General features: G+C 36.7%; 1 protein-coding gene across 3 annotated transcripts; it reads right to left on the reverse strand.

Moving 5' to 3' along the window:
• Window positions 1-1,750: 1,750 nt before the first annotated feature.
• Window positions 1,751-11,796, reverse strand: CLDN12 (claudin 12). Of its 3 annotated transcripts, XM_039337801.1 has the most exons (6): window positions 11,683-11,793; window positions 10,782-10,817; window positions 9,475-9,498; window positions 8,503-8,518; window positions 8,114-8,176; window positions 1,751-7,069 (listed from the first exon to the last, which is right to left on the reverse strand). In XM_039337801.1, the coding sequence occupies exon 6, from the start codon at window positions 7,046-7,048 to the stop codon at window positions 6,311-6,313; it is 738 nt and encodes a 245-aa protein (XP_039193735.1). In that variant the 5' UTR covers window positions 7,049-7,069; window positions 8,114-8,176; window positions 8,503-8,518; window positions 9,475-9,498; window positions 10,782-10,817; window positions 11,683-11,793; the 3' UTR covers window positions 1,751-6,310. The 3 variants fall into 3 exon arrangements, with proteins under 3 accessions (XP_039193735.1, XP_039193734.1, XP_039193736.1); XM_039337800.1 differs by lacking the exon at window positions 9,475-9,498 and having other exon boundaries at window positions 11,683-11,796; XM_039337802.1 differs by lacking the exons at window positions 8,503-8,518; window positions 9,475-9,498.
• Between the last annotated feature and the right edge of the window lie 711 nt (window positions 11,797-12,507).

Genomic DNA, 12,507 nt, shown 5'->3' on the forward strand with positions numbered 1-12,507 from the left:
TTGTATGAACTATTTCTATAGGACAGGGTTTCTCATTTTCAGCAACTTTAAGAGGGATGGACTTCAACTCCCAGAATTCCTCAGCCAATATGGTAGGTCCGGGAATTGAAGTACCTTCCTCTTAAAGTTGTAGATTGAGAAACTGCCTGCTAGCTGGGGAACTCTGGGAGTTGAAGTCCACGTATTTTAAAGTTGCTGACGTTGAAATAGCTAGATTACGTATTTATGGAGACAGATTGGAGCATCATTTTCTTTGGTGGAAAGTCGCTGACACCAGTTTACCTAACGTAATGCATTCAGCACGATCTCTATTTGAGATTGATGTGAACTGCAAACCTCATACATGTTCTTGTTTAACTGTTTGCCAGACAAAAACTTTAAAATAATTCTTAAGTTTTCTCACTGTTTTCAAACTCTTTGCTAGAACCTTATAAAGAGATTCTTCAACTATGATTCTGAATCTGTAAGGATATAACTTTTTTTTATGAATCACAGGAGTTACTTTGAAGGAAATATAAACGGCTTGCATTGTCACTTAGTCAAGCTCTGTTAAGTTACCAGAGAATAGTATCTTAGATTTCCAATTTTTAAGAAAATGCTGAAGAATTCAGTACAGGTAGTCTTGAATTTCTGTTCACTTAGCAACTATTTGAAATTATGATGGTGATGAATAAAGAGACTTGTGCCCAAAGTTATGGCATCCTTGTGGATTTGCAAATAAATTTTGGGTGTTAGGCAGCTAGACTGCAGTTCCCAACACAATGGTGCTGCAACCTCTTCCACCAATCTAGCCATCCCCCACCCCATTTCAATTATCTATCTAACCCAGGGGTGTCAAATTGCATGCCGCATGCATCATGCCGAAACTGCACCCCATTGCCGACAATGGAAAAAAAGTCGCGATATGTCGCAACACGTTATGTGACGTTGCGAGTTTGACACTCCTGATCTAGCCCATCAGCCTGTGCAAACAAGGCTGGCCTCAAGGTCTACTAATTTACAGAAACCTGTTCAGCCCGTGAGACCCAGCTTAACTTCAGATTTTTTTTTCAGTTGACACACCCAGTCTGTGCAAAGTGCGGCCTTCCTACTGTCTTTTGTCATTCTTCAAGTAGACTCCATTCTTATGATTCTTTGAAAACTGATTTGGAGAAGGCATCCCCATGCTCCTGACTCCATCTGTTTATTGACCTGCAAGTTCAATTAAAAACCACACTTAGGAGACCCAGGATTGTGGTAATTGAGTGAATCTGTGACATGCCTTAATTAACAACTGCTTTACTCAATGACTGATTCTGTGCCCAACTATAGACATAAGTACAAATCTTTAGCAATTGCTCACAATTAGAACTGTGATGAGTAACTTTGCAATCAATCCTGGCATTTATGGCCTTCACAGGACTGTAAAGCAAAGGAAAGATAATTAAGATTATAAGCAAAGTTGGGGTTTCATTTAGTTGCTTAATGATTGAATTGCTAGTGGTTGCTAAATAGTAAAAACATCTTTAAATTTTTAACCATCTTTTGAATCTCTTCCCCCAAAAAGCCCAATGAGAATACTTTGGAAACCTAGAACACTGAACTAGGATGGTCTAATTTGGAACGCTGGATTAAAAGAGCAGAGTGAATGGAAAAAGAGGGGTAAGATACATGTAGGCCTATTTCTTATGTTATACTAAGTGAGAGTAGTATCTTTCACCTTAGCAGGAATTCGTACTATAACAATGAAGACTTCTATATGTCAAAAGTGGTCTGATCACCCAATGCAAAATGTTTTATTTTTTAATTAAAAATACACACTTTACATAAAAACATATACTATAGGATATCATTAAATGTCAAAACCAGTTTTCTTTACAGTAGGCAACTCTGATTAAATTTATACATTTCCATGCAACACAAAGATAAATTTTGTTCTAAAACGAGTGGTGGGATTCACATCCAAAATTTTGTATTTGAAAAATTACTCTATATCATGCCAAACAAGATAAAATTCAAAAGAAACAGATTAATGTTACACTCAAGTAGCACTTTAATAGCTTCTGCATGCACAAGCAGCCAGCACTGTGAAAAAGTCCATTTATAATAAATATTTCATTAAGAAAATGTACAAAATCCAACTAGACAAGCAGTTCAATTTTTCTTCAGCATCAGTGAGGGATACTGTCTATTCCCATTTAAGGTGGTTAGTTAGGGTGAATGGGACAGATGGCACAGAGCTGTTTCTATTTATTACTCTGATACCCCTGATGCTGGCACTGGTGGTAACTTTCTTATTTTGCTTAAAGGCCTTGTACTCTTAAAAACAGAAAAGCAAGTTGGGCAGTATTGAGCTTCAGATTTAGCAATCATGTTACCTGTTCAGATCACAGGTAACTAAGCAATGTTTGACTGGGTTCCTGTCCTTATTGCAGTCAGGACACCTATAAAGACTACAAAATTATATAGCTTTATAACTGTATGGCTATAAAAACAGGAGCACAGTCAGCCCCTGCTCAGTTGCCTGCGGTCCACGTGGCAAGCACTTTGTTTCTGAAGATGCTAAGTACAATTGCTGCAAAATATCAGGAAATCCATTGCCTAAACCAGTCACTAAATCCTGAAGCTCAACATTGTTAAATAGATACTGGCCGTGAAAACCTATCCCCAGAAAAGCAAGTTAAATATTTGCAGCATCCCAATACTTCAAGTTAAAACCCGTAAAAATGGCTTTAATATAGAACAGCTACCTATGGAGTCATGACCAAACTGAAATACAGCAATTCTTGAAGGCATTCTCCTATTCGTCTTCTTCCAATATTAAAAGCACCAGCCATAAGACAAAGTGTATCCTCCACCATCTCCATGAAATTCACCCCTCTCCCAAAAGATCACTCCAATATACTTTAATTTCTTTCAGAGAGCTTGAGCTAACAGAGCACAGGGGACATAATGGAGTATTTATTTTGGAAAACAGTTCCATTCAATATATGGATATATCTATGCCACCTCAATCAAAAAGAGTATGCTCTTTTTTTGTTGTTGCTTGCATTCAATTGTGACTGATTATCAGAAACTGCCTGGACAAGTCCCTGAAGTTTCATGGCAAGATTCCATAAGTGGTTTGCCATTGCCTTCTTCCTAGAGCTGAGAGACCAAGTTTGCCCAGCTGGCTTTGTCCCTACGGTAGGACTAGAACTCACGGTCTCCTGGTCCCCATGATACCTTAACAAGCTGGTTCTCAGATTATTCTTAACAAAGGGTAAAATGAAGCCTCTAAGCTAAGTACATCAGCTCCATCATTTATACTATCTGATGTAACTGATGTATTGTTTGCTAATTGTTTTCATACCTCCTTTGTTTTTCATACAGGAGCTCAAAACAGCATTCATAGGACTTACTTTCATTTTTCCCTGCAAAAACAATCCTGTGAGGTAGGTTGGCTGAGAAAGAATGACTAGGTCAAAATCATCCATCGAGCTTCTATGACTACAGGTGGACAAGAATCTGAGCCTTCTCACTCTTAGTCCTATCATTGCTAAGATGAGAACTGAAGTAGTAGAAGAAGAAGTGATCAGAATGCAGCTATTGTATTTCCATAAGATTTCCAAATTCTCCAAAAGACAATAGAAACTGAATACCTGAATGGGAAAACTGAAGAAGCAGTATTGTTATTCGTTTGTCATTAAAAGCACATATAAGTTAAAACCTGTCCTGCATTTTGAGGCTATTCATGAATTGCAGCTATTTGAAGGAAATTGTATTCACTTCCCATTTATGAATTTCATTTAAGTGCAAATATAAATCATTTCTAATATTCTATTTTTAGTTGTAAACAATGCAAATATCACTGTTAAGAATGTTACATACCCAACATCTTGGAGAAATTCCTCATTCAAAACAAAGCTTAGACTGATGTACATATAATTGGAATGGTAAATACAAAATAAACATTAATACAAAACAATTTCCAATAATTTGCCTACAGAAATAGATAGATATTATAAAGAAAGCTTTGCTTTCTTTATCATATGTTACTATTTTTATTGTTTAAAGCAAATAAAGTAATATTCTTAGAAACCAATAAGAAAGATACAAGATTTGGTTCAATTTCCAGAATATACTTAAAAGCTTTTGTAAATTCTTATTTGCTTAAAAAAGAGATCAAAAAACATACTCCAAAGTTCATATATGCTTCTGGTACTACTTAGAAAGCAGTAAATACCGGAAAATGGAAAAAAAATGTCCATCTGAAAACATTTCAGGAATAAGAAAACAAAATAAGATCTACAAACCAAGCTTATATGTATGTAACAATATAGCAAGTGTTTTTAATGATAATTTCATCTTCAAAACTGTAATATTATATAAAAATATTCTATACTCAGTGTAATTTATTTGGAACATGGCTTTCAAGAATCCACTTATAAAAAGTAACCCATAAATGTAATTCTTTTTTTTTTTAAAAAAAATCTAAAATCAGAAAGGAATTTTTCAATAAGAGTAGGCAGATTTTCTTCTAAGTTAATCAATATTTAGAATACTTACAATTTTAAGTATAAAGGAAAAACTCACATTATAAAAATATTTGATAATAAAGGGATGTACGAGCCTAAGTATAATTGCTGTCCAACTGATCTACATTTTTGATTTTGCCTCCATAATCAATCCTGAGACTATTTGATATTGATAATAGACTACTCATGTGCTTTGGCTGTAAACAGACTTTTACATAATGTCCTTTGTTGAAAAAAAAAAAGCTTTAAAACTTTTCTTTAAACAAACAAAATACTTCTTAGGCAATGCAGTTTTACTCCCACTAATTATCATTACGCTTCTTTAGAACTGGCAATCTTTATAGGAGCAAAGGATGAGTCATTAAAATGTTGACAAGTATCTTTTGTATGTGCATAATGAAACACAAGAATAGGTACAGGACTGAATGTGTAGATAAACTATTACTTTGCATACTGAATGTCAAGCTATTACTGTATAGCTTCAGACAAAATTAGCTTATTTGTAAAAATAAGCAATGACTATCAGTGAAGAAAAGATTTAAACTACAAATGTTTCGAATTAGAGGAATACAAGTAGTCCTCGACTTATGACCACAATTGAGCCCAAAGTTTCTGTTGCTAAGCAAGGCAGTTAAATGAATTTTGTCCCATTTTCAATCTACCTTGCCAGCTGTTAAGTAAATTACTGCAGTTAATTTAGCAACACGTTTGTTAAGTGAATCTGACTTCCCCATTGACTTTATCAGAAGTTCGCAAAGGGTGATCCTATGACCCCGGACACTACAACCGTTATAAATGCATACCAATTGCCAAGCATCCAAATGTTAATCACACAACCATGGGGATGCTGCAATGGTCGTGTGAAAACTGGTCATAAGTCACTTTTTGCAGCATGATTGTGACGTCAGTCACTAAATGAATGGTTGTAAGTCAAGGACTACCTGTGGTCTGGTAAGAAGTACAAGTAATCCTTGACATATGATCACAATTGAGACCAAAATTTCCTTTGTAAGTCATTGTGGTTATAAAATGTGACCAAATCTGATTTTACAACCATTTTTATAATTGTTAAGTGAATCATCACAAATAAGTAAATCATGTGATCATTAAAAAAACCACCATGCCCAACTGATGTTTTTAATTGAAAATCGACTGGGAAGGTAGTAAACTGTGATCATGTGACTATAGGATGTTGCAGCCAGTCATAAATGTAAGCCAGTAGCCAAGCTCCCAAATTGTGATCACATGACCACAGAAGTGGTATGCCAGACATAAGTGCAAGGACAGGTTGTAAATTATTTTTTCTGGGGCCATTGTATCTTTGAACCACTTGTTAAAAAAATAGTTGTAAGTCAAGGACTACCTGTACTTAAATGTTTCAATGCTGGGAAAAAACCAGCATGACAGTATTTTTCATACTATATTTTATGGAAGAAACTTGAGTTCTGCAAAAGTAAAATGATACTAACATTTGTTATTTATAAACTTATAAAAACTGCTGGTTTCAGATACCCTTAAAAATTTGCAGTTATAACTAAGACTATTATTTCATTACCGGCTCATTATCAATCTAGATCAGAGGTAGGCAACCAGAGGTAGGCATGGCTTAGGAATTCTGGGAGTTGAAGTCCACGAGTCATAAAAGAACCAAGGTTGCTTACCCCTGATCTAGATAATGAAAGTAAAAGTCACCAAACTACAAACCCTTGCTATAGTTGCAGAAGTTGCCAAGCTGTGGGAAAGCACTTAACCTGTAAATGCTAGCATAAAGGGAGAACACGCAAAGGAATGTTTGGCTTTCTTGACCCACTCTTTTAAGAAGTACGTGTAACCACAGGGATGTCAATTTCAATGGCAGAGTGCCGTGATCGTGCAGAATATGGTTGGGAAGCATAGCTGTGCACACTAGGGGCATGCGAATATAGAGGCTGCCAGAAAGGGGAAGGTAACGTCTTGCATGCACAATACCAAAGGCATAAGAGAATAGCTGTAAACAATAAGCCACCTGCACTGGCAATAGCAATGTAAACCGAAATGTCAAAGGTGAAAACGGGTTCATATTTTTGATTCAGCTCTCTATTATGAAAGATGACCCAAACTGATGGTATCAGGCAAATGACACATGCAAGAAGAAAGAAAAGGCCGGCCACAAGATGGCAGCCTGCACTATTGATGAGGCATCTGACCTGCTTGATGTTAGGCACAGTGGATACAAAAGCTGTGTTACACATGCCAATTAAGCAGAGAAAGAGGGCCAAGACTGTGGTCAACATGCTAATGGGAAGAGCTAACTGGAGGACACGCAAATCTAGTTGATCAACTGCTGTGTACCACTCAGTGTCATAAATGACACAGTCTTTGCTCCCATCAGAGCGAACACACTTAATCCATAGCCCAGTGTAAACGGTCACATTCTTTTCATTTTTGTTAAAGGTGTAGAGTCGCATTTGTCTCCAGTTTGGAAGCAGTGCAGCAGCAATGAGTCCTGATAAAGCAGCTGTTCCAGAGAGGAAGGCTAGGACCGTTGCAGCATGAACATCCCGGCAGCCCATTGCAATCAGTAAAAAAGTTTCCTGGAAAAGTTGAGAAAGAGCAAGTTAACTGTATGAAGATCATTTCAGTGTGATGAAAAACCAAGAAGAAATGGTGGATTCAGCTGACTTTGAAATGGGTGTCAGATTCCTTACAGTAAATGATTCAGTATTATTAGTGTATCACCTAATAGCATTGGTAATCCTGAACTTATGACCATAATGGAACCTGCCCATTTACAGCTGCAGCTCACGATGACTAACTCATGATGGGAGATTTAGCTTAATGATCTCCCATTCTTACTCTCCAAAATGAATTGTTAAACAAATACCCTGGTTATTAAGTGGAGCTGGGTGCTCCAGTGGTGGGGGAGAGACTTGGAGGCCTTGCACAGGCCCAGGTCTTCCTGCTCCAAGCCTCCCCCATCCCTGAAGCATCTGGTTCTTCACTCCATGTCCTTCAGGATTTTCCCAGGCCTTAGCCTGCTCAGAAACTGGCCATTCAGCCACAGAAGGGAGTCTAAAGGAACCATTGGTACAGAAAAGGGCAGTTAAGAGTCTGTAGAGCAAGGCATACTTCCCATCCAAAAATCCAAGAGACTTCCAGCCAGGCCATTTAAGACAGCCTAAAACTGGGCAAGGAGGCTGTTAAATCTTTTAGGCCTCAGCCTACTTCCCATTCAGCCTCCCAGGGATTTGCGAGTCTTGACTTACTCCACATCCAGCTCCAGGCCCAGCAGCACCCAATTTACCTTTTCTGATTTTTGCAGAGGAGCAAAAATGATGCAATGCAAGGCTCAGCTTTCTTCCAAAACTGCAAGCCTCATGGCAATTTTGTGCTATTCTGCAAGCAAGCAGTATTTCTCGCGAGACTGTTGGGGGTTCTATGTTTTAAGGAGGCTCCACAAACAAACAGAGCAGAGCTGAGACGCCAGCTTTAGAGTAAGCTGAGGCTTGCGGGGACCCAACCAGATAGTTGAGGGAAATAGCTGGGGGGGAGGAGCACTGCACTTTCCTGTGGTTAGTAGTAAGGTGAATAATGGCATAGGCACTGAACTGGCTGTAAGTTTGTAGCAGAGTCAGTACCTTTGGATGGTCTGTCGTAAATTCAAACAGTCACCAAGCAACCAGCTATAAGTCAATGACTACCTGTAATACAGTAAATTTAATCACAAAAATAGTATTTAATGTAAATAGTCAATATAATTATTTAACACAGTTTCTTATAGCCAAAAGCCCTTATTTATTTACTTGAAAATAAGCCCAAGTGAATTAAATTGACTGTCAAGTGAATGAGCATATTAAATAACATTTCTACTTGCTGATCTATATTCAGCCACACATTTAATGGCAAATGCATGTAATTTTAATACAAAAAGCTACCTTACAGTAAAATAATTCTTAAAAAATGCTCCCATTTGCTTGACTGTTAAACATACAAAAACACAGAAGTTTAGCATGATGCCCAAACTTACCTTGGAATCCTAGTTTCTGCAAGAATGCAAAAGAATGTTGTTAACCAAAGCAACTATAAAAACAGAATACTGAATACTTTTCTATTTGTAATTTTAGGTATAGCACAAGTAGGTATAGAATTTGCTATCTGACTTTTTAATTAAAACTAATTTGCATTGGTCTAAACCTAGCCATATTATTATTATTCAAATATGAGCCGATAAGTACTATTCTTTAGCCTGAGAATGGAATTTAACCTAAAGTGTAATTAAATTCAGATTAATAGAAGAACTCACATATGTATACCAATGTTTCTAGAGCAAATATTTTGAGTCAGTGGCTATGTTTGCATAGATTTATAAGATAGGATTCCATTGAAATTCAATTTATCATGGGGACTGCAGCCAAGAAATTAAAAGACCCTTGCTCCTGGGGAGGAAAGCTATGGCAAATTTAGGCAGCATACTAAAAAGCAGAGACATCACCCTGCCAACAAAAGTGCATATAGTCAAGGCCATAGTTTTCCCAGTTGCAATGTATGGATGTGAAAGTTGGACCATAAGAAAGGCTGAGTGACAAAGAATTGAGGCCTTTAAACTATGGTGCTGGAGTAGGCTCCTGCAAGTCCCTTGGACTACAAGGCATTCAAACTGGTCAGTCCTAGAAGAGATCAACCCCGACTCTTTAGAAGGCCAGATCCTGAAGTTGAAACTCAAGTACTTTGGCCACTTAATGAGAAGGAAGGACTCACTGGAGAAGAGCCTAATGCTGGGAAAGGTTGAGGGCAATAGAAGAATGGGACAACAGAAAATGAGGTGGCTGGATGGAGTCACTGAAGCAATAGGAGTGAGCTTAAATGAACTCCAGAAGATGGTAGAGGACAGGAAGACCTGGAGGAACATTGTCCATGGGGTCGCGATGGGTCGGACATGACTTCGCAACTAACAACAACAACAAAGCTGAATATTAGCATATTTAGCCCATTCACTCACATTTTGATGCTTCCATTTGCATGACTGTTAAACATACAAAAACACAGAAGCTTAGCATGATGCCCAAACTCACCTTGGGATCCTTATTCTGCATGAATGCAAAAAAATGTAGATAACCATAGCAACTATAAAATACTTCAATTCTATTGTAAAAAGTATCCATACAACAGAAAAATATCTAATTTCAGACATTATTGTTTCTTAAGTTCTTTTTTTCATTAATCTGTTGGCATTAGCAAACTTCTATTTCAATTTACAATATTGTTCTACACAGATGCATAGTTGTACTACTTGTGCACTTAAACTAGACATAACTTAAATATTACACTGAAGGAGAGCTATCCATTGTCATTTTTAACAATCATCATAAGCTGATCAATTGTGTAACCTAATTTTGGATTAGAACACTTGAAAACACTTTCCTCTCAACTATTTCACTCATATTTTGATATACCAGAATACAGACTGAAGCTAAGATACATGCTATGTTCTTCAATTTATCCTACAAGTGCTAAAACAAACGAAACTGACAATCACCAACTCCTTATATAAAGAAAACATAATATTTCAAACCAATTTGTGCATGCAGGCAAAATATATATTACTATAGATGCTAAATCTATAAGATTAAGTAGCACTGACATATCCTTCATTATCTTTCTCCAAGGCAGTATTATTTTCTCAAGGGCAATATTTTATGTGAACACTATATTTTTTGCTCATGCTCCTCAACATTATGTTGAAGGCACATTCAAAAATGAGTTTTATCATTCACAGGCAGCAAATCCCTCATTCAAATGCCTGAGTGAGGCATGATTTTTCTTAGCTTCCAGCTGTGTGTATACACATAACTATATTGTAGATATTGTGGATATATGTCGATACTGATAATTCAATGCCAAATACGTAAAGCATTACATAATGCCACTGAAGACCCAGTCCCTAAATATAGTAAAATGCAGTTGTCACTCTTTTTAACACAGAAAACATGAATCTTAACATATTGAGAATCAAATATATTCATTAAGCTTTTCTATAGCTTTATGTATATACCATTATTCTTAAACTGGTCATCTGCCAAAAAAACCCAAAAAACAACAGTTCATAATTCTAAGTATTCAGAATCATTTGAAGAGCATAAAAATATGCACAATGTTTTCAATATAATATATCTCAAATCAGAGTATGGAACCAAAATAAATATGACATAGGCATGCACACCTCATTCAGCCCCCACCATATCAGTTCTATACAGTATATAATTAACAAAGCCAGGAAAACATGTTGCAATATGGTAAGACACTTACTTGTACACTGTATCTAACTTTCTTCAGTTCCAATTACTGTAATCAAGAAAAATTAAAAATCATATTATCAAACTGAAACACTCAAAAACAACTAAATAAAAACAATACAAAGTATTGTATTTTGTTTGCATTACTGTTTATGGCTAAAGTGATGAAAGTAACCCACAGTAAGCTACAGGAGATGAGTTAAATTATGATTCAGGACAACATATAAATACCTATTTGAAACATACAATTAACAGACAATATAATTAGAGTTGTACCAGCCAACTTGATTCATCCTGTGTCTCAAAGCAGCCAACCAAAAAATCTGTAAGGACTATTTAAAAATAGGGGTGTTGCCTTTCACAAATTTATCCAATTTCAATTTTAAGTCCATTTAAACCAGATCTCATGAAAACATGTGGCAGCAAATCTTACAAAACGATAACTATGGTTTATACTTTTTCTAATCTATTCCACCAAACTTTTCCATAGGATGGCCCCTAATTTTAAAGAAGTATTTTTTTTTAAAAAAAGTATTTCCTTCCTAGTATCAGAATATTTGGACAACAGGTTCTACTAGTCAGGCATCAGCATCCCTTCCAGATGTTGCTGAACTACAATTCCCATCCGCCTCCCATAGGCCATGCTGGTTTGAATAGCTGGATGCTGTGCTTCAGGAACATATCTATTTTGCCTTGGCTGATAAACCTGTGACAATGAGACTCACTCTTGAATAAACAGACAACAGTTGCACTGAGGATAACAAATAATCGTAATAATCATTATACAATCCCTAACCCATATAAATATAACACAGCTCTAGCGATCTCGACCGTAGGAAAGAAAGCTAATTATTGTACAATGAAAATTGGTATCTTTGTTGACAGACAAATAGAGCAAATCTTCCCTTTCTAACCTGCTTCCCACGCACGACGCACACAATTACAAACAGCGAATCCATCTTCGATTTCCCGGATTTTCAGGAAGTGGCTGCCTTTTCCAGGTCTGCCCAAAGCTTCCTGGGACTGTAGTCTCACTCTACAGTTCTCTTAAGTTTCCACGTGCTTCCAGAGACTACAATTCCCAAGATCCTCTTTCAATAGCTATTATTGAAGCCTCTTTCCCGGTTGTAATTGAGGTTGTCCTTTGAGGACCGGATCGGATTTTTTTTTGTTTGGGTTTTTTGTTTTTTGTTTTGCAAAAAGGAAGGAGTTTGGGTGAAATGAGCTATCGCCTTCGAGATTTTTAGTAGTGATGACTACTGTTTTTTTTTTAAACAAACCCATGTGAATTCTGCGGATGGATTTTTACCCTAAAATATTAAAATCGATGTTGAATTATAAAATATAATTGCACTTTATGGCGCTTTAAGTTGCATTTTGAAAAATAGTTTTTAATTAAGTTAATTAATAAAATTATCGTTTGGGAAAAAAAGTTTAGTTCCTGCAATGCATCCGTGGACCCATTATTGATCTTGAGCTGTCAGATCTCACAACTCTAATTTGAACCAACAATAGCCACGTTTTAAAGCAGTGGTTCTCTGGTCGGGACCCCATTTGGGGTCGAATGACCATTTCACAGGGGTCGCCAAACAGTCCGTCATTTTTTTCCCCCTTTTCTTTAGCTGTGCTACTCCCTTTTATTCTATTGGCTTTTGAAAGCCAATAGAATAGACTCTCTTGAATAGAGTCTAATTCTATTGGCTTTCAAAAACCAATAGAAATTGTCCAGGCTGTCTCTG

The sequence above is a fragment of the Crotalus tigris genome, unplaced genomic scaffold, assembly GCF_016545835.1.
Source record: "Crotalus tigris isolate CLP2741 ecotype Arizona unplaced genomic scaffold, ASM1654583v1 scf7180000017686.862900, whole genome shotgun sequence".
Lineage (NCBI taxonomy): Eukaryota > Metazoa > Chordata > Lepidosauria > Squamata > Viperidae > Crotalus > Crotalus tigris.

What these genes read in the sequence shown, in the direction of transcription:
- CLDN12 (XM_039337800.1), bottom strand. Translation starts at nt 7,048, where the DNA reads ATGGGCTGCCGGGATGTTCATGCTGCAACGGTCCTAGCCTTCCTCTCT.